The sequence below is a fragment of the Nyctereutes procyonoides genome, unplaced genomic scaffold (genome assembly GCF_905146905.1).
Source record: "Nyctereutes procyonoides isolate TBG_1078 unplaced genomic scaffold, NYPRO_anot_genome, whole genome shotgun sequence".
Lineage (NCBI taxonomy): Eukaryota > Metazoa > Chordata > Mammalia > Carnivora > Canidae > Nyctereutes > Nyctereutes procyonoides.
Genome location: NW_026575028.1, coordinates 5,816,036 through 5,839,068, shown reverse-complemented (window position 1 = coordinate 5,839,068; position 23,033 = coordinate 5,816,036). Strand labels below are relative to the sequence as shown.

The 23,033-nt window shown below is 38.8% G+C and overlaps 2 protein-coding genes across 7 annotated transcripts in view; one reads left to right on the top strand and one right to left on the bottom strand.

Annotated features, from left to right (window-relative positions):
- The window catches only part of AKAP3 (A-kinase anchoring protein 3), a 37,810-nt gene extending 36,418 nt beyond the window's left edge, over positions 1–1,392 (top strand). For all 5 annotated transcript variants that reach the window (XM_055315507.1, XM_055315510.1, XM_055315506.1 and 2 more), the window contains one exon: positions 1,047–1,392. In XM_055315507.1, the coding sequence (XP_055171482.1) occupies positions 1,047–1,202 (156 nt within the window). In that variant the 3' untranslated portion in view covers positions 1,203–1,392. The remainder of the gene's footprint in view (positions 1–1,046) is intronic.
- An 826-nt stretch (positions 1,393–2,218) lies between these two features.
- DYRK4 (dual specificity tyrosine phosphorylation regulated kinase 4) overlaps positions 2,219–23,033 on the bottom strand; it is a 49,791-nt gene continuing 28,976 nt past the window's right edge. For both annotated transcript variants that reach the window (XM_055315557.1, XM_055315558.1), the window contains 8 exons: positions 22,777–22,917; positions 20,752–20,890; positions 17,264–17,345; positions 14,984–15,156; positions 10,717–10,777; positions 7,346–7,475; positions 3,904–4,079; positions 2,219–3,229 (listed from right to left, as the gene is read on the bottom strand). In XM_055315557.1, coding sequence (XP_055171532.1) covers positions 2,997–3,229; positions 3,904–4,079; positions 7,346–7,475; positions 10,717–10,777; positions 14,984–15,156; positions 17,264–17,345; positions 20,752–20,890; positions 22,777–22,917 — 1,135 coding nt within the window. In that variant the 3' untranslated portion in view covers positions 2,219–2,996. The remainder of the gene's footprint in view (positions 3,230–3,903; positions 4,080–7,345; positions 7,476–10,716; positions 10,778–14,983; positions 15,157–17,263; positions 17,346–20,751; positions 20,891–22,776; positions 22,918–23,033) is intronic.

The window sequence follows — 23,033 nt, the reverse complement described above, 5'->3', positions numbered from 1 at the left end:
TAAGACCTTCAGTGTTGTTCCATATGCCCCTGAACACTCTTGATTTTTTCAGATTTTTTCTTAATTTTTTAATTGAAGATAGTTTAATCTATCATCTTATGTTGTTGTTTAATGTGGGTTTTTTTTCTATGAATCGGTCTTTAAGTTCACTGACTTCCCTCATCTTCATTCTGATAGCCCATCCAATAAGTTTTCATTTGGATTTTGTATTTTTTAGTGCTAAAATTTTCATTTGGTTCTTCTTTATATCTTCTCTTTGTTAAGACTTAGTCCTTCCATTTGTTTTAAGAACACCCATATGTACTTTAGTCTCCTTCATGGAAATCCCCCCTTTTGTAAAAGCTCCTGAGATTTGACCTGTTTATTTTCCTTTTGACTCTCAGAGAGTCAGGTGCAGAATACACAAAATAAAAATCTGGTTACTTAGATGAGTGGCAATGTACTATGTTCATATGGTTAGAATGATTGCTTTGGCTGATTTTTCTCATTTTGAGCTTGGGTTCAGAGCCCTAGGCATGCATGTTGCCATGGCTAATTTCTAGCACTATATACTGATAAGTCTTGCCACCTCTCTGGGCTGCATCTCCACAGGGGTTGGATGGGTCTCTGAGCTACTTTCCTGCTCTAGCATTCTAGGCTCTCTGTTCTGTGAAGCATGGAAAGCACCATGTGTATTTGTTCTCTGGCTATTTTCTCCTTACCCTTGTTTGGCCATAGGACAATATTGAAGACTGTTTTGTGACATTACAGTGAACTTGGGAATTTTAGAATTCTTAGAAAACAGGACCACCATTGACCACTGGAAACAGCAAGATTTAGTCTTAGTGCAAAATTGTATGTTCCATATGATGGAACTCTCTTCTGTCAGCCAGGCTTCATATTTTGCAGTTATGGAAGTTTTCTCAGCATCTAATTAGAGCCTCTTTAAACTGCAGTTTTCCAAGGTCTGCCCAGCATCTTTGTCCTAGCCTTGGCAGGCCCTTTCTGGTCTGCTCTGGAATGCTTTGCCTTTCCACTACTGCTTTTCTTTTCTTTCCTTTCCACAGCTACTTCAGCTCTCAGCTGCTGCTGTGGACAAAGGACGCAGTGTAGGTGAGGTCCTGCAGTCAGTGCTGCGCTATGAGAAGGAGCGACAGCTGGATGAGGCGGTGGGAAATGTTACACGGCTGCAGCTGCTGGACTGGCTGATGGTGAACCTGTGATTGGCGCCCACCCAATGATTTCCCCTCTTCCCCTCCCTTCTGACTTCCACAGCTCCCCTCTCCATATCCTTACAGAGCCCTAACATTATCTTCATACCACTCACATCAAAGACGTCATCTTATGCTAGTCACTGGATTTTTCAGATTTTCCTGTCCATGCAAGCAAGGACACAAAATTAAAAAAATTACAATTAAAGGGCTCCAGGTGTTTTGTTTTCTTGGGATCCAATGGGTAAAGAAATGTCAGGAATTAAAAGATAATCAGATGGATAGCAGAAGAAAAATAGTGCTGGACTGAGAGGCTCTGGCTAATGTCATTCATCCTGTTTCTATGTATCCCATCTTTGCCATAACTTGAAGATCCCCTGCCTTAAAGTATTCCTAAGAATAAGAAGCCATGATTTATTTTAGCTTTTATAACCATGAAAATCACTCTAGTGGTATTGAGGACTTGGCTTCTTTTCCTGTCTCTCTAGAGCTGCAGAAAATTGTCTTCCTCACCTTTATCCATGATTAAATATAGTTGGTGTTAAAAAAGGTCCAGAAGACCTGAGTTCTGTGCCAGTTCTGTACTTTACTGGCTATAGGACCTGGGACAAGTCACCTGTTATGACACTTCTCTGATTTAACTCTGATTTAATGTCCATATCACCCCACTTTAGAGACATTTTCTGTTCTTATTCTGACCTTTCTGTGGAATTTTTTATTTTTTATGTTTCTAGAAACTTTTATCCTTTGGTTTCTAATTTTTTCATTTTTTCCATCTCCTGGGGGCTTTACTTAACTCTGTTATCCCCTGGCATATTTATCTTTGCTACTTTCTTTTGACCTTCTGCTATCCTCATTCTCTTTCACCTTTCCTGGGTGATCTTATCCAAACCCACTGCTTCAATTATCTGGTGTCTCCCTTCATGGAATATTACACAGTGACTAAGATGAAAACTATAAAGCCAGGTATATTTTCCATGTTGTTTATGAGGTTATGATCTTAAGAAGTTTCTTGTAAAATTGTATCTGTTTTATAATTACAATCATATAGACAAGGACTAGAAAGCCAAACAAAGGAGATTTTGAGGATGGTGGATGAGTGAATATATCCTGTTGTTTATTCAACTTCCCTTCCTTTGAGAAATACTCTCCTCTACTCCATGGTCCTAGACGAGCATCAGTTAGGTGCTACCATGGAGTCCAGTCATTTCTGAGACTTTCCTGCAAGCACTGCATCTTTTGACTGGATTATGGTGGTCACTTTAACTTCTGGGAAGAGCTTGTCTTTAGAATAAAAACCACAAAAAGAAGCAATGCTGATAAGTAGAGGGATTCTGAGCCCTATGACCTTGTCTGAATGTTTAGACTACAATGCTTGAAATTATACCTACTCCTCCTGATTCCCCAATTATATAAACCAAATAATGTTCTCTGTTGCTTAAACTAGAAGCAACAAACTGAATTCAAACTAGTTTTTCATTTTCATTTTCAAACAAGAATCCTAACAGATTAGCTGTCTTGGGGGAAAGAAAAAAAATATTTAAAGTTCTATCAGTGATGCTATAACATTAAGTACATACACACATATCATTTCATCTGGTTGAGGGCATAAGGAGGGAGTGTAGGTGCAAGAACATTCTCCCATCCCTCATAATAGGAATCATGCTAACTAGCTATGTGAATAGAGTTTTTTTTAAACAAACCTTTATGCATTAAAAAACAACAATCTGAAATATTGTACAATATAAGTGCTGTCTCTAATACAAATCACTGGTGGAAAGGAACATGACACACCTTCAGCAAAGGTCATACAATAGGTGGTAAAATATTCATGTTCTTGGGTGAGGAGTTTTTACTTTGTTTTCCTGGGGAGGTCTTGGACTCCTCTGGTCCAACAACTGCCTCTGGCTTTCTGGAAGTTTCTGTTAGTTGAGGCAGCTGGACAACTTCAGCTGCATGCTGCAGAGAGCTCCACTGATCACCCGAATTCTGAACCTGCTTAGCAGTGACACTGCTTGTCTCTTCTTTGATGATCACCTCTGCCAAAGGAGAGAAAAGACAGAGGGAGCAAGTGTGCAAATGTGAATTACATTCTGTCCATTAGACTATAAATCATTTTGGGAAAATCCTGGTCATAATGATATAAAAACAATATGTAAAACACATAGAATTAAGCACATTTATTAATTTCTTTGATCCTTTCCACAACCATAGAGAATAGGCATGATTCTCATTCTCATAAATGAAAAAACTGGGATAGAGAGGTTAACTAGAGTGCCCAAGGGTGGTAAATAGTAGAGCCAGAATTTAATCCCAAGTAACTGACCCCAGTGACCATGTACATAACCCATGAGGTTATATTGCATATAAAAGATATGTGCATAATGCCATAATCTGTCTGATAAAAATTCAAAAGGTAATTATAGGCCAGGCAGAGGAGGACACAGTGAAAGAAAAGGAAAGGAGGAGAAAGGGAATTAAAGACAGGAGAAACATGGAAAATCCTAATGATAAGAAGGCAAGAAAGAAACAAACTCAGCTAGAAGCAAGTCTCTTGAAAGAGGTTAAATCTCAAAAGTGAGAAATGGCAGGCTAGTAGTGATACAGTCAGAATGATTATCCAAAGTTGAGTTCAGAGACATTGACATGAATCCTCCAGAAATACTCAAGCCCTGGACTAGGGGAAGAAGACTGGCTATTTGAGGGGCTGTACCTTTTATGCCCAAGCGATGATGCCCTTGAACCTTGTCCTTCTGAGCCTCAGAGGGGAGACAGAGACTGGGTTTCCTCAGGGTCTGGGGCCTGTACCGTGGTTTGAGATTCCGTGGCTCATGAATCCAAGCATGCTTGAGGGCCTGGTCAGGGGTCATGCGAAGAGAAGGTTCCCATCTATATACCAACAAAGCCCAGCACAGGTTATTGTTTCACTTCCCTTTCTAAGGTTGAAAACATTTAAAAAGACCCCAATAAAGAACCTAATAAATAAGATATAACAAAAATAATTCTTTCTTAATGAACCCATTTAAACTGTGTTATAACTCAAAGATATCATCATAGAACAGAGATTACAACATATAAAAGTACCTGAAATTTGCTTGACAAAGCAAGAAATATATTAGAGCCTGAGTCTTCCAGAGTTCCTAGAAACTCCCTTACAAGAAATATTATAGAAAATCTTAACCATGGGGACTTAAGGGTTTATTAAGTAACTTAGTAAGCTAAGATCAAAGCAAAGAGATGCTTAATTTCAAGTTCCAAACTACAAAATCTGGGCCTTCAAATATATCAGACACAACATTACAGAGTGCTAGAATATTAATGAGGAGATTTGGATATAATCCAGCCAAACATTGAATGTAGTAACAAAAGGCATCTGACAGAATTTTCAACATGGAATCATCCTGCCATTCTTGAGTATTTTTAGTGACAAGGCACTTACTCACAGAGTTAGCTATTCCAGTATTGATAAAACCAATTCTTTAAAAGTTCTTCATTTTTATTGATCCAAAATTCATACTTCCCAGGACCTTTAAACTAATAACTTAAACCCAGGTTCTAATTTTACCCATTAACATTACAGTGTCCCCCCTTATCTGTGGGGTAATACATTCTACCCCTAGTGCATGCACGAAACCTCAGATAGTTTCTAGATATACTATGTTTTTTCCTATACATACCTATGATAAAACTTAAATTCTAATTTGGGTGCAATAAGAGATTAATGATAATAATGGAATAGAACAATTATAACATTATACTGTAATAAAAACTATGTGAATATGGTCTATTCTCAAAATATCTTCTAGCTGTCCTCACCCTTCTTACAATGTGAGATGATGATAAAATGCCTATGTGATGAGATGAACTGAGGTGAATGACAGTGATGTAGTACTAGGCTACTATTACCTAGTAGTCACCTGCTTCTGGGCTGTGGTTGACCACAGGTAACTGAAACTGCAGAAAGTGAAAACATAATCTCTTATGTCACAATTCTCCAACTATCTGAAAACATTTACATTACTAATAACTGTTGGTTATATATTAGAGTTGTCACCTTCTTAGATAGAAAATTTCAGCTTATTGTCCATCATGCTGAGAATAGCTTCTAACTGCTGGTAGATGACACTAATATTCTAGATTTATAAGATCATAAACAACTCAAGTTCCCAGTTCTTTTTCAAATGAATCGCTGCTAAACTATAACTTCCCTCTCCTGAATTTCTAAAGTTAGCATATAAAAGCTAGACATAGGACTTTATATTTACCCCTATTAAATTTTTTTTAAAGATTTTATTTATTTATTTATGAGACAGAGAGAGAGAGAGAGAGGCAGAGACACAGGCAGAGGGAGAAGCAGGCTCCATGAAGGGAGCCTGATGTGGGACTCGATCCTGGGTCTCCAGGATCATGCCCTGGGCTGAAGGCAGTGCTAAACCACTGAGCCACCCGGGCTGCCCTACCCCTATTAAATTTGACTCAAAACATTTAGTCTGTCATTCCAAAAAACTGCTAATTAGCAAAAAAAAAAAAAAAAAAAGGAATGATAAGATAATAGGCCCCAATAACTTATCTCTTGCAAGTTGTTAGCAACCAGCCCTTTACCCTAAAAAAGAAAAATATTGAGACACCTGGTTGACTCAGCAATTGAGCATCTGCTTTCTGCTTAGGGCATGATCCCGGGATCCTGGAATCAAGTCCCACATTGGGGTCCCTGCAAGGAGCCTGCTTCTCTCTCTGCCTCTCTCCATGTGTCTCTCATGAATGAATGAATGAATGAATGAATAAATAAATAAATACTTTTTTTAAAAAGATATTTCTTTCTTGATTCTGAACTCTGTTCTGGATGGTTGGGGTTTCTGGATATAACTCAGTCTCAGTAGTAAGTTTCTGTCATTTGTTATTGCAAATTCATTCTATAGCCTCAGCAAAAGTAGGGATGGAGACAATGGTGGAATATAGGATCTTTCTCTAGCTCCATTTTTCAGATGAGTAGCATGACCCTCTAACTGGGGAAAACTTCCAGCAGTGCATGATAGCCTATCCGCTCAGGTATTACCTAAATTCCCAGAGTGCGTGAATATGAGAGGAATATTTTGCTGAAACTACTCCATCCCACTGGAAGAATGAGACAACAAAAACATATGGTCTCTAAAAATACTCAAAAATTATAGAACTAATATAGCTAAAAGCCACCTTAGGAATACTTCATTATATAGAAAAAGAAACTGAGGCCCAAAGAGATACAATGACATCAAATATCATGTGACTAATCTATTTGCCATTTAGTGGAGACACACTTGCAAAACCCCTTTTAAAATAATAAAAGCTAACATTTTTTAAACACTAGGTATTGTTCTGAATGCTTTATGTTCTGTTCCTTTTTAAACTGTGACTTGACCAAAGTACAGAACTTAATTTCTAAGCATATAGATTCTAAAAAGCTGTACATAATAAATGGTTAATGGAGCACCCTTTTCCTAATCCTTTACTTTAGGCTATAAATCCTAGGGGAATGGGAGGGACCCAGAAGCCATATGCTGGGTGTTTATGCAAACAGTTACAACATGCAAGAGGTTGACCTCAGTTCATGAAGCAGAAGCTATTTAGAACTGGCCTACAACCTTGCTGCCAGGGTTTGAGGCCAAGAAGGCAAGCTCTACCCACACGCTAATCTAGGGCAAGTCATTGAACCTCAGCTTCCACATCTCAAAATGGAGCAAATAATCTGCCCTGCTAATCAATCACATAGGAAGGGAAGAGAAAAGTCAGTCAGATGAAGGGAAAGCATTCTACAGACTCTCAAGCACTATGGTCAGTATTTATTTTATTATTTTTATAACTTTGTTCTGGCCCCAGACTTTCACCAGCAAACGTGAGGAAAAATACAGTATTTAAGAGGAAACCCAGAGGGGTACCTGGGTGGCTCAGTTGTTTAAGTGTCTGCCCTCAGCTCAGGTCATGATCTTGGGGTCCTGGGCTTGAGCCCTATGTCAGGCTCCCTGCTCAGTGAGGAGCCTGCTTCTCCTTCTCCCTCTGCCTGCCACTCTCCCTGCTTGTGCTCTCTCTCGCTTGCTCTCTCTCTCTCTCTCAAATAAATAAATCTTAAAAAGAAAAATAAAAGGAAACCCGAGGCAAAGACACCCCTGCAAACTCACACCAAACACCTTCTGAGAAAGTCCAGGAAGCTGGTGTCATAGGTTTTCAGCACCATCGTGAGATCCTTGGAATCCGGGTATCTTTTTTTCCCCCTGTTGTTGGTCATATTTTTAGGAAAACCTTTGGAATCTTTAGAGATACAATAATTCTGTGTTTAGTTCCAGATGTTATTATACATTGGTTATATCATAGCTGTTCATTCAACCACGTTGCTTCTTGGAGTGGTCTTTGCAGCTCTAGCTCTGTCTTATATTACCCACCTCCCACACAAAGGAATATGTTCCTCAGTCTCAGTCAGATGGAAAGAATCACATGTAGATTACCCAATGAATGCAATTAACCTTTACAATATTCCCCACTACCCAGTATGTTCTGAGCCTCCTTCCCACTCCTCCTCCCAAAATCAAAGGGCTTAACATTAACCAAAGTAAAATAATAATGATTAAAAATAATAAAAAATAAATCTGAAGGGACAAAAATATTCAGCTCTGAACAACAACAAAAAGATGTAGTCTATTCTTGGATTATCTATGCCCTTGCTCCTTTCCCACTAACTCAACAAAATGAGAATTTGGGACATCCCTGAAGTACAAGAAAGTCATTGTAGGAGAATCATCTGCTTTCAGAACTCATTTACAAGCCACACAAGCAAATTAATCTTATTATTTTTTATAGGCACATCAAAATTTTGTTCATAAATTGGAATGATTAAACTTGTTTTGTTGCTTAAAACAGCTTGGAAATGACTTTTTTCAGTCATTTTCATTCATGAAAACCCTCACCAAATGTATTTATCATGCCTGAAAAGAAGCTCTGAAGAAAGCTCCAGAGGTTTCCCCAGAATATTATGGGCAATGCTTTGAAGGTGAGGCCACTCATTTGGACATCTAGACTCTGGTGTGCATATCCAGACAAGGTGTCCACTTATGCTCCTACCTTGTAAATCTGCATATGGATGAATGTGAAAATACACACACACACACACAATTTACACATTAAACTGAATTTTCACAAAAACTCAGTTTCACATGATGGACATTCTGGAAGGTACAGAATGAGGCCTTTCTATTTTGTAATTAATGCAATATGTGGGGCCTCCAAAAACAATTCCTAGAAGAGACCATGAATGTGTATATGTATCACACATGGGTATGTGTATTTACAGACATAAAAATGAGTTAGGACATTGCATAGGGTATAGGTACTGTGAACCCCATTTCCTTTTTGACTATGGCACCAGTGCACCCATTTGATCCTATGTTGCTCTTTTTACAAGTAACTGAAGAGTCAGGCTCACGGGTTTATAAATAACAGCTCCTAAAATCATCATTATGTAACTGTTTTACAAGTTTTTCTCATCTCTTATGCTATATCATAGGAAAATAAAGGGAATGAGCACTTTTTGTCAAGTCCCCAACTAATTCTTATAGTCAGATAAAGTTTGGGAAACACTGAAGAAGATGAAAATCCCAATAAAGTCCTTTCTTATGCAGGAAGTGAAGACGTGGATATTGCTACCAAAAACACATCATTATTCTAAAGCCTCATGCTGATGGTAAAAACTAGTACTCTAAGAACTAGACCCTCTTACCATTATGCCCTATACTCCTTTCCTTTTAGTGCCCCCACACACAAGGTATAATCTTAAGTTCAGGCTTAAGATATGAGTCTTCCCACAATGTCTTTGTCTGGCAAGAAGGAACACCAATATCTCTACTTCTCTTTCCCTAAATCCTTTGAAATCCAAAAATCTAAATTAAAAGTGGTGGATGGGAAAAGCATATCCAGGATTAAAAGACCAGTTCCATTGCTCTGTATGTTATACAAACAAGTCAGCGAGATCTTCCTGTCTGCCATCAGCTGCTCTGGAAGGAGGGTTAGTGCATGGGCACTGTTCTAAGGCAGACAGGACACTGAGTATGCCCAAAGGGAAGGTCTTCAAAGCTCCAGCCATAACTACAGGGTGATGTATCAAAGATTTAACCATTGGAATGGCATGGGACTAACCAATCAGAAAGGATGATAGCTTTGGTACTGAAGCAGGGTCATGGAGGGACCCTCTGCTTGCCAGGCCTTAAACTTTGAGTTTCTGGATAACGGGGAGACCAACAGGTCCTGAGAAAGGGGCCAGGGAGCCTGTAGCTATGGCAGGTTTTTTTTTGTTTACCAAATAGTAACTGAAGTATACCGAATTTTAACCCCCACATGACTGAGCACTAGCTCAGTTATATGTTGACTTAACACCTTTATGTCCAGGAATCCTCCATAAAGGTTTTAAAAACTCTTTTATTGATGGAACAAGCTGTGGGAAGAAAGTGAAGGATTTGCCCCCATTCTGAAGGCACTCTTGGGTGGAAATAAGAGTTGAGAGGGCTAGGAATGATGGAGAGTCCATAGCCAGTAGAAGCCAATGAACTAAACTTATAAGAATGCTGGTCAGAAATGCTATTCAAAATGGCACAGAGCCTACCTGTGCAGTTCCCTTTCCCTCATGTTGGCTTCACTCCACTTGGCTGAACTTCTGGTCACTGTGGATTTTTCTACATGAGAATCCCTTAGGTTCTTGTGGTTTTTTAAAAAAGGACTTTAGATGTGAGACTGACTTCATCTATTCGGTGCATAGTGCCCTGGAAGCCCTTGCCTTCAGCAGTTGGACCTTGTTAATCCACCTGTCCATCTTGCACAGCACCAGTCAAATAGAAAGTCAGAGGATCAAAAATTCGGAGCCTGGAAATTGCAATGAGGGGGCAGCATGGGGCCATGGATGAAGCTTAATTCCAGCAATTAGGTAGCTGTCCTATACATAACTGGGAAGTCACAACATATCCGCAGCCAAACTGTATGACAGCCTTTATTTACCCATTTTATAGCAAAGTTGCAATGATTCTGGCATAGTACAGATTTGGAAGATTAAAAGAATTGCAGCAGGAAAGAATAATGGTCCGTTAATGATATGTAGCAAATTTCCCACTATTCTTAGAAAGGAGCTTCTGCTTTTTTATTTCCCTGAACAGTACATAGTGTGAAGGGGCAAGCTGCTTGGAGAAGCAAGGAGAATTTGCAGTAAAGGGCATAGTTATAATCTTTCAAGGTTTCAAGATCTCCCAATAGATCTTCTGAGCATGAACCTGGTCATTTTTATGCCAAGACCTCCTTCCCACTGTGACTCCTCCATCCCATCTCCATCATGCTTTCTGGTACCACTTGTCAGCAGATTTTTACTTTCCTAGCAGAAGTACCTAATCACAGCTTGCCCTTTGGGATGGGACTAGGGGAGAGCATTGAATGGGGTTTAGGGTATGGGAGGTTGCTCCAAGGTCTGTGAGACCTCATCACAATGAGAGAAAGAGTATTAGACCTAGGAACTTACCAAAGAATGTCTGTCTCCTGGAGGCCGTCTGAATGAAGTGGGTTGGTGGCAGGCCCAGCACCTTCAACAAGTACAATGCAGTGGGTTCACTCTTGTGGAGTCACACATTAGAACTGGATGGGACTTTGGCCAAATTTTGCTTCTACAGATAAGGACCCAAGGATATTATGTGATAACCTCAACCTGGTGATAAAAAGGCCCAGAGCATGGGTCTTCTGACTCCTAATTTAGGGCTCTTTCAGTATCCTGAGCATAAATATTAGTCGTGTTACTCTGAACAAGCGTTAAGACAAACTAGAGGTAGCTCACTCTTAATGGTAGCCAGATATCATCTGTCAGAATAAATAAAACAGTGTATGTGCTGACCATCCTTGAATTAAGGAATAACATATCCCAACTTGGAGATAGAATCACCAGATGGGCCTCAGTCCACTATATGACAAAAGAAAAGAAAATTATAGCACCCACTTGTTCACCTTTGCCCACTGTAGCCTATAGGGATACACAGAGACAGAGACAGAGAAATTACAGGTGTCATCCTCAGCCTTGAGTTCCCAGCCATATATATTTGCACAACCCTGTCCTCCTCCTCCTCCTCCTCAGCCTCACTGACAGTTCAGGAGGAAGTGAATCAAATCCCATACTTCTCAATTCTTCTTGGTATTGGAAACCGGATTGGTTCAGGAATGTTTCATTAAATCATTTATCATCAACTTTAGAAGCCAAGTACTCTGAACATCTCATTTTACAGAGGTCCAAAAGAGGGAACTGACTTATCCAAGAGAAAAGGCTGGGACCACACTCCAGACTTACTGATTCCCAGGCCAGTGTTCATTCCACCATAGATATCATTTATAGCTATTATGACCTAAGTTATTTTAATACTTATTAGTTTCAACCATGAAATGAAAGTATATTTAATAATTCCCAAGGGTATGTGTGTGTCCCTGTGACCATCTATAACTTTGAGTCAATCTAGAAAACAGAAATTTGGGATGGGTGGATGAATAGATAGAGATTAGACAGGTAATTAGATATATATATTGAGAGAGAGAGAGAAAACAGATCTTTGTCCACAGTCAAAATATCTTTGCTCACTGGTGTAATCCTAAAATGTGAAATTTCTAATTTTTAGTGTTATTTTATCCTGTTTTTATCTAATTTAGCTCCATAACATTATGTCTTTAAGAAAAATACATAATAAATAATCATACAATGAGTCTTGGTAAAGCCTTTTTATTGAAAGATATTCTTTCCAGAAAGTTAGGATAGTGAATGATTAATGAACAATACATAGATTTGGACAGGTGTCATCTCTGGTTTTTAGTTACTTCTGAGTATGTTTGAAAGACTGGCATAATGGTTTCATTTTAAAATGTCACTATTCTATCAGAAAGAGAAATTAAGAAAACAATTGCACCAAATATAATAAAATATCTAGGAATAAACTTAACCAATGAGGTGAAATACCTGTCCTATAAAAACTATAAAACATCGATGAAAGTCATGAAGACAACACAAACAAATGGAAAGATATTCCATGTTCATGGATTGGGAGAACAAATATTGTTAAAATGACCATAATCTATAGATTTAATACAATCCTTATCAAAATGCAAACAGCATTTTTCATAGAATTGGAACACATAATTCTAAAATTTATGTGGAACCACAAAAGACCCCAAATAGCCAAAGCAACCTGGAAAGAACAAAACTGGAGATATCACAATCCCAGATTTCAAGATATACTATAAATCCATAATAATCAAAACAGTATAATGCTAGTAACAAAAACAGACACATGGATCAAAGGAACCAAACAGAAAGCCCAGGAATAAATCCTATATGGTCCATTAATCAATTAGTCTTTGATAAAAGAGGTAAGAATATGGAAAAAGACAGAATCATACCAATGAACAAAGATATTTTGACTATGAACAAAGGTTTGATTTATATATATATAATAAATGCCCCCTATGTTTATTGCAGCATTATTTACAATGGCCAAATTATGGAAGCAGCCTAAGTGTCCATCAATAGATGAATGGATAAAGATATTTATATAAATATACACACACACACACATATATATATATATAGTGTATATAAAAAGATGTGGTGTGTGTATATATATATATATATATATGTGTGTGTGTGTGGTATACATAAATGCAGCATATATATATTAGTCTAATTACCTATTTAACATCTATTATCTATGCATCCATCCATCCCAAATTTCTATTTTCTAAATCAACTCAAATAGTGTTGGGAAAACTGGACAGTAACATGCAAAATAATGAAACTAGACTACTCTCTTAGACCATACACAAAAATAAACTCAAGTGAATCAAACCTAATGTGAGACCTCAAACCATAAAAATCCTAGAAGAGAGTAATGTATAGAATAGGCAGTAATTTCTCTAATGTCAGCAACAGCAACATTTTTCTAGATATAGCTCCTAAGGCAAAGGAAATAAAAGCAAAAATAAACCATTGGGACTACAACAAAATAAAAAGCTTTTTCATAGCATAGGAAACAATCAACAAAACTGAAAGACAACCTACTGAATGGGAAAAGATATTTGTAAATGACATTTCTAATAAAGTGTTAGTATCCAAAATATATGAAAAGTTAATACAATTCAACATCCAAAAAATAAATAATCCAATTAAGAATGGGCGGAGGAGGGGTGCCTGGGTGGTTCAGTCAGTTAAGTGTCTGCCTTTGGCTCAGGTCACAATCCCAGGGTCCTGGGTTCAAACCCTGCATCAGGCTTCCCTGCTCCTTGGGGAGCCTGTGTCTCCCTCTCCCTCTGCCTGCTGCTTCTCCTGCTGGTGCACTCGCTCACTCTCTCTCTCAAATAAATAAAATCTTTTTTTAAAAAGAATAAGCAGAACAGATAAATAGACATTTTTCTAAAGAAGTCATCTAGGTGGCCAACAGACACATGAAAAAGTACTCAACATCACTCATCATCAGGGAAATGCAAATCAAATCCACAATGAAATATCACCTCACACCTGTCAGAATGGCTAAAATAAAAAACATAAAAAATAACAAGTGTTGGCAAGGATGTAGAGAAAAAGAAACCCTTGTGCACTGTTGGAGGTAATGCAAACTTGTTCAGCCACTGGGGAAGACAGTATGGCGATTCCCCCCAAAATTAAAAAAATAATTACCATATGATCCAGTAGTGGGATCCAGTAATCCTACTACTGGATATTCACCCAAAGAATATAAAAGCACTAATTTGAAAAGATAAATGCACCCCTATGTTTATTGCAATATTATTTACAATGGCCAAATTATGGAAGCAGCACAAGTGTCCATCAATAGATGAATGGATAAAGATGTGAGATACACACACACACACACACACACACACACATATGTGGTATATATGTATATGCAGCATATATATAATGGAATATTACTCAGCCATCAAAAATGAAATCTTGCCACTTGCATCAACATTATACAAAATATAAGCTAAGTTAAATAAGTCAGTTAAATAAACACAAATACCATAAAAATATCTTATCACTTCACTTATATTCAGAATTTTAAAAACAAAACAAATGAACACAGAAAAAAGAGACGAACAAAAAACAGACTCTTAACTACAGAGAACAAACAGTTGGTTACCAGAGGGGAGGTGGGTGGAGGTTGGGTAAACTAGGTGAAAGAGATTAAAAGTACACTTATCAGGGTACCTGGTGGCTCAGTTGGTTAAGCATCCAACTCTTGATTTCAACTCAGGTTGTAATCTTAGGGTCATGAGATCAAGCCCTACATTGGGTTCCAATGTAGATTCCCTCTTTCCCTCTCCCCCTACCCCTCCCTACCCACCCATCCTTGGCTCACATATACTCTCTCTCTCAAGAAAAAAGTACATTTAACATGTTAAGCACTGAGTAATGTATAGAATTGTTGAATCACTGCATTGTACTCCTGAAACTAATATAACACTATATGTTAACTATCCTGGAATTAAATTTTTTTAAAATGACTAAAAAATAAAAAGTTAAAAAATGAAGTCACTTTCATAATATGTTTGAAATTTCATCCTCTGCAACTATTTAAATTTTATGATAAAAATGTTAGATACAACTCAAAAGTGTACAGAGGGGCACATAATTACAAAAATACATCCAACAACCACAAAAAAAGTACACAGGCCACTGCCCTACAGCGACTCTGATGCAGCCCAATGTTTGAGAGTGCAAGCTAACCATCCTGTGGCACCTCAGCCCTCCCCCTCACCTCCATGATGCAGGCCAGCTGCTCCATTTCATTCTCCCCAGGGAACAGAGGGTAGCCTGTGTACAACTCAGCCATGATGCAGCCCAGGCTCCACATATCAATGGCCATGTTGTAGGGATGGCCCAGAATCACCTCTGGGGATCTATAGAACCGGCTTTGGATGTAAGTGTATACTGTGGAGGGAGAAAGAAAGAGAACTATCATGTAAAATCCTCCTTTCCAAAACACACTTCTCCAAGGACATTTCAGGTGAAGGTAGAGGGTAACTAAGACTCCCCAGCCCCTTTCACTCTCCAGGGTTTGCAGGGAGATGAAAGTACAGCCCACCAGCATTTCTGAGTCAAGTTACATACATAATCTCATCAAATATTCATAGCAACCTGATAATCATGCAGTGTTATTATCCTCACTGTATTGGTCAAGAACTCTAGAGTAGGCATTGTTCCAGGAACGGACATTTAAGTCAGCCAAACTTTATTAAAAAAAGGAAACAGAAGGCTAATATAAAGCTAAATTTTTAAGCTATTACATTCATTTGGGGCAGACACCTTCTAAACTTACTGTGATTTGGTGAGAAAAGAGGCATATTAAAAAATGGAAAAGAAACCATGCAAAATGCATCTCTTCTAATGTGTCTGCAATATATTATGTGCAGTGTGTTGCATAAAGTACAGAAAGAAGAGCCCCCAATCTCAATAGATGAAGATGTGCAGAAGACAGTACTGTGCTTCCACATACTGACATTCTTTACCTAGATGCTGGCAGGGGAAGGGTTCTGTGGTCACTTCTCTAATGTTTGAGTCAGTAAAAACATAACAATTTCGTGAATAAAAACAAAATGAAGATATGATAAAAAATGACTTTTATACCCTGCCTACTTCCAAAATGGATTTAATGCACTTTGCAATCAAGGTACATATATACACAGCATAATTTTTTAAAAAAAATAGATTGAATGGACACTTCTATAATCCTTAACATATGCTGGGCACTATTCCAAGTGTTTTAATACAGAATAATCCTCAGTCCTTATGACAACCATGTGAAGCAGGTGCTATTATTGTCCTATCTTAAACTGAGAAAACAGACAGACAAAGATTAAATAAATTATCAAGGTCACTCAGCTCTAAGTGGCAGAGCTGGGATTTGAACTCAGGCTATTCAAGTGTAGTATCCATACTCTATACTGTCTCATGGTTAAAATAAAGATAAAGCGAAGTCAGAAAATACATAAAGAGGGAAATGACTATATGAAAGCAAGGATAAGACCATTACAAATTCTGTTGGGAGCATCCCGGTAGCCAAGCCAAGAGATTGCACAGCTTTCATGCCTGAGAAGAGTAAGCATAGGAGTACTTCATGGGAGGCAGATTGTCTTCTAGCTGGAATTTCTTATGGGTTCCATACATAAAAGATAACATGTCTTCAAAAGTAGTGCTGCAGAATATTTGGAAAAAACATCTAGAAGTCTTTTCTTTGGACTCCAGAGGCTTCCTGTGTCACCCCCTGCCGCCACGAAGGTTGATCCCAAGCCTTTCTTTACTATGCCCTTAGCATCATCTGTACATACTTGTAATCACTGCACCTATCCTGTTATCTTTGTTTCTTCCACTGAACTGTAAGCAATCAGAGCACAGGAAATGTTATTTTTTGTTGTTGTTGTTCTGGTACCCAGAACAGTGACAGACACATAGAAGATACTCAGTAAATGTTTGTTAAATGATACATGTTCTTGCCCTCAAACTTGATAAAAGTCAAAAGAAAAGGCAGTTAAATCACGTTCAAAGATGAAATATATTCCAGGGCTGCTTTTTGGATTCTAGCCTGGAAAAAAAATATAAAGTCTAGAGAACTTAGGGCAGTGAATCTCAAACCTCAGAATGGCTGTGTGTTCCACAGTGCAGACCGCTGGGGACTCCTCTAGAAATTTAAATTCCTTACATCTTGGATGAGGTCCTGGGGACTGTAATTTTTCAGGGCCTTCTGGTGATCCAGATGCACATCTAGTTAGTTTTGAGAGCCAAGACTCTGAGGTAATTCCAGATACAGAATTTGAGAGCTGCAAAGGAACCTTGTGGTATTTGAGTTTAATCTTCTCATTTTATAGATGAGGAGACTTAGGCTCAGAGAAGTGAAGCACCTTGTTCAAAATCATACCAAGCAATTGCTGTGGCTGAGCCCAGGCTACAACCCAGGTGACCTCACGTGAGAAGTGATGTTTCAGTAAGGGAAAGAAATTGTAATAGGAAAATTCAGACCAAGGGACCAGAATGGGCTTACCTTTCTGGTGTTCATAACAGCTTGATCCAAAGTCAATGACTTTAACAGAAACTTGGCCCTTTTGATATAAAACTATATTCTCCTAGAGAGGAGAAAGACAGATGTCAGGTTTTAATAATGTTTCTCCACACACTCTATTTACTGGAATGCCAGCCATCCTCCAGGACCCAGATCAAAATGTAACCAGCTCCAAGGGGTCTCTTCCCCAAATGCCATGTTCTCCCCCTCCTCTGACTTCCCGTTTGATTTGTGGTCTGTACCTCTTCTTTGGACTCAGTATTTATTGCTTTGTCGTATTTCTTTTGCATATATTTTGTCTCTTTCCCCATATGTAATGTGTAACTACTGAGCACTATGGGCTTATTTTCATCTCCTTGGCACCTGGCTCTATCCCTTGCTTGCATAAGGCCATAGAAATATACTAACTGAATTTAGTGTTTCCATTAAGGGCTCCTCCAATATACTGATATCAGTAATGAACCCAAAAAAGGCAATAATTTAATCTGAGCTATGATTCTTTCGTTGACATTGGGGAAAATGTGAAACCAGCGTCCCAGGAGAGCTGTGGTTAAGCTCCTGAGCTCTCAGAGCATGATGGTGTACTTCCTGGGCCTGGAGTTTAAAGTCCCAGTCATGTTTTCACAGATCTCAATATTAGATGAATTCACTATTATGAATAGTGCATGAATTAGTTGCTTACTGAGACCTTTAACTTTACAGATATGGCACAGCAGGCCTGGTCTGATGCCTCCGGCACCACAAATTAAGAAAGCACAACTTTAGTCCATATTCCTTTCCTAAAGAATATCTGTATTAACTGGAAGAGTTCAATCAGCAAAAGTCTTTTAAAAGCAGACATTTCTAGTGTGTCTCCAGACCAATGGAAAGGTTCCTTAACTAAAGAACTTCCCATCATATTGAAAAAAATTGCTCTAGAGAGGGGATGGATGCATCAGATCATCACAACTCATTGAAACTATCCTTTGAGTCCATTAGAATAACTCCTTGATTCTTTTTTTATTTAAATTAAATTAATTAATAATAGTGTATTATTAGTTTCCAAGTAGAGCTCAGTGATTCATCAGTTGTATATAACACCCAGTGCTCATTACAACCCATGCCCTGCTTAATACCCATCATCCAGTTACCCCATCCCCTCCACAACCCTCAGTTTGTTGCCTATTGTTATGAATCTCTCATGGTTTGTCTCCCTCTTTGATTTTGTCTTTATTTTTTCCTTTCTTCCTCTATGCTCATCTGTTTTTTCTCTTATATTTCACATATAAGTGAAATCCTGTGATAATTGTCTTTTCTGATTGACTTATTTCACTTAGCATAACACCCTCTAGTTCCATCCATATTGTAGCAAATGGCAAAATTTTATTTTTTGACGGCTAAGTAATATTCCATTATACATATATAATGAAACTTCTTTATTCATCTGTCGATGGACATCTGGGCTCTTTCCATATTTTGGCTGTTGTGGGCATTGCTGCTATAAGCATTGGGGTGCAGGTGCCACTTCAGAGCACCACATTTGTATCTTCAAAAAATTCCCTGATTTTTTATCTATACTCACCAAGCACTCTCCTAGTTGCACACACACTTTTCTACTTGGCATATGTATTCCAGTTTACTATTTCTGAAAAAAAATCTATTATGTCATGTGAATTTCCTTGTTGAGAGTCAGGCCCCAAAGCCTAAAGACCACAGATGTACAGTGACCCTTTGAAGCTGCAAATCTGAGTATTAGGAACTTGAATGTGGATAATAAATTAATGTATCATCATTCTTGTGAGAGTCCATCAGTAAGCCCTGAGAGAACATCTCTATCTTGTCAATATTAAATTGTAAAATTTACCCAATAAGTTACAGTTTTTTAAAAAATTAATTGTTTGGGGATAGAGGTTCCTCAAAAAGTTAAAACTAGAACTATCCTACAATCCACTAATCATGCTACTGGGTATTTACCCCCCAAATACAATTCCACTAATACACTTCTGGCTATTTACTCCTAAAACACTAATTCAAAGAGATACGTGCACCCTTATGTTTATAGTGGCATTATTTATAATAGCCAAATTATGAAAGTGGCCCAAGAATTCATCAACTGATGAATGGATAAAGAAGAGGTAGTATAAAAGGATACCTGGGTGGCTCAGTGGATGAGCATCTGCCTTCGGCTCAGGGCATGATCCCAGAGTCCCAGGGATGGAGTCCCACATCAGGCTCCCTGCATGGAGCCTGCTTCTCCCTCTGCCTCTGTCTCTACCTTTCTCTCTGTATCTCTCATGAGTAAATAAATAAGATCTTTTTTTAAAAAAAAGAGGTGATATATAGATATAGATATATAGATATTACTCAGCCATAAAAAGAAATGAAATATTACATTTGCAATAACATGGATGGAGCTAGAGAATATAGTGCTAAGGGAAATAAGTCAGTCAGATGAAGACAAATACCATATGATTTCACTGATATATAGAGTTTAAGAAACAAAACAAATGAGCAAGAGAGAGAGAGAGAGAGACCAGGAAACAGACTATTAACCATAGAGAACAAATTGATGGTTACCAGAGGGGAGGTTGGTGGGGGGATGGCTGAAACAGGCGATGAAGATTAAAGAGTACACTTATCATGATGAACACCACGTGTTATATGGAAGTGTTGAATCACTATATTGTACACCTGAAACTGATATATAACACTGTACTAACTATGCTGGAATTAAAATAAAAAACAACTAAAAATTAACTATTTGGGGGGAGTGCGAAGGGAATGAGGAAAAATTAAGGGATATTTACATATCTGTGAGAATCATATTGTTTTTGGAACCAGCTTCTGACCACATATCTTCACACCCTTATACCTTTCCCCTAGCTGTACTCCTCAAGTTTGCAATCATTAACTCTTCTAACAAGCATTTATTTATTACCTGCCATTACTATTGCCAAGTACCATGTTAGATCCTGGGAATAAAATGGTGAGAAGACATGGTCCCTGACCTTGGGGGAATTTGCAGTCAGTGGAAGATAAACCATCCCTACATAGCAATCAGAGCAGTAACAGAGCAAGTACAGAATACCAGCAGGACATATGGGAAGGGCACATTCATTTGGAGCAGAGAATTTTCTGTACCCTAGGACCAACTCAGAATAGAGTGAATAAAGTCAGGATTTAGTACAGTAGTTCTCCATATCCCTGCATTACATATGTCTCTACATACCTCTAAGCCTTCTGTAGGAAAGCCCTCAGATCTTTATGTTCCTGTCTTGATAGTACCACATCTCTCTGCATCACCCTGATATCTGTCCCCTAATCTTCACTGCATCTCTCTTGGTTTATACAACATATAAACATAACTGCTTGGCTTCTACCCTGGAGCCTTGGCCATGATGGCTTCCCAGTTACCACTGGGGAACAGAATGGGACAAATAGTTTCTGAGGGTGGGAACCAGCTCCCTTGGCAGGAAAGAGCTTGCACTCACGGGCTTGAGATCACAGTGAATGATTTTCTCTACATAAAGCATTTGCAAACACTTCAAAACAGAGAGGGTGAAGCGTCGAACTATTGACAGACTGAAGCCTTGAAAGCTATTATTCTTCATCAACTCATACAAGTTGATTCTGGAAAAGAGAGAGAGAGAGAAAGTGATGTGTACGTATCAGTGCAGAAGGTATTATGCTGAGCTTGAACCTGCAAACAATCCCATATCACCTGGTTTCCCTCTGGTAGTAGGCAAGCCTCAGGCCAGGAGGCAGAGCTTTTGTGTCCTATAAACTCAACTTTTGCCTTGATTCATGGTAGATCCTGTGTGAAGCTCAATTGTGCTGGCCTCTCAGATGTCCCCTTGTTTCTTATGTGGCAAGGTCATTTAATCACTTTGTTACACATGTGGGTGTTCAAAGGTTGGGCCAAACTTCTGAAATATTCATAATTTCTCAGGCCCTTGGGAAGGATCCAGGAAGTCCATCACCCAACCAAGTGGTCACTCCTGCCCCAAACTAATAAGGCTGTCTAAAGACATCAAAAGGTTCCTGATAAGTAAGGGAACAAGAGAGTGGGCAGATGGGGGCTGAGGTAAAATGAAGAAGCCCTACACCATCCAAAGTAATCCTGGTTCCTTGGTCCCATCCATCTGTAAGCTTGCAGAAATGAGGGTTTACTCTTGTTAGATTATCCTAAATTTTCTAGACAGGCAGAAGCCTGCCCTATTGTATAAAAGCCTGCTAAATTATATGAAATCTGATGATTTACAAGTGTTAGAAACAAATGCAAAGCATTTTAACAAGAAAAACATTGTCTGTGGGCTGCCAGTATGTGACTTTGTAAATCATCAAATGGAGAGAAGAGGGAAAGAAGGGGCACCACCCAGAAACAACTCTGCATCAACTTCTTGATTTCTCCCAATCTTCCATTTCTAAGCCTTCTCTAACTTTGGCAGTATTTAGGAAGCTGTTCATTCTTGAGGAGTACAGGAAGATGTATAGCTCTAGCCTCATCCTGACTAGCTGTGTGACCCTGGGCAACTCCCAACCTCTATGGTCTTTGGATTCTCCCCCAGCATATTTGCCCCTCCTCACTTCTCAGAGCTCTAATTTTAAGTACAATGACATCTAACTGGCTTGTTCTTTTAAATACAATGAAATCTAATCCTGGCTTGTTCATTTTGACAGAAGGAAGATAATTCACCTCTGCATACAGAAAGTAGACCATATTTTGTAGTCATCAGAGATGGTGAGAAGAGTGTCAACTTTCCTTCTAATTCAAGTTTAGCTGGTTCTTAGAATTTCACTGACAACAAAGGTGTCATGGGAGCACCAAGCTACCAGCTCAGGGAATCCCATAATACTGGGCCTCTGAGAGTCTACCCTAATTATTCCCCTTTGCTAAATGCTTTCTGGGTTTCTGGTTTTGTTCAAATTATGGAAGCTGGTCTTCTCAGAGAGAAAAGTAATCAGATTAGCATGCCCTTCCAATTAGCACACCCTTCCAGCTCCAATATTCAGCGAGGTGATACCAATCTATTTGTCAGGTTCTGCTTCCTCGCCAAAAAAAATATCTGCTCCTATCCTTATTTGCTCAAAATCAAAGTCCTTTCCCTGCCTGAGAGCAGCTAGCTGCTACTCCCTTGGGTTCCAAGGAGAATTATAAAGCCAGTGAATGGAGACATGGGGGCAAAGGATAGTCGTTTTCAACGTATTTAAGTTTCAATCTTGAGGGCAGGGGCCTTGTATTGGTTATGTCACCCAGTTTGGCACCCAACACTTGGGCAGCACATCCTGAGTATGCTGGCAGGTGAGAGACATGACTGAGGGGTGGAGTGAAATGAGCAGCTTTGGATACAGCTCTTCACTCCTTAGCTTTCTAGGTAACTGAGTGGCCATTGTGTCTACTCTAGTCATTAAAAGTTCACATCTAGAAAAATCTAGTGTTCGGACCTCAAAGTTTTTCTTCTATCACCTTAAGCAACTTTTCAAAAGAAAATATATTAAAAGAAAAAGCAGCTGACCCCAGGAGTTCAAAGGTGATGCAGAGATGATTTCGAAAATAGAAGAAGTCCTTCATGTGTACCACATTGTAGGTGTTGTCTTTGTCCTTCCTTCTGAGAGCTTCCAGGATCTTCAATTCCACCAGGGCTTGGTGGTGAAATCTGAAGTGTTAGGGGAGTGGCAGGAGGATAGGATATGGGGACAGAATTTACAGTGTCATGTTATGCTGCAGCACTTAGCCCCATTACCCAGACCCTCCCCATCACCCCAACAAGAC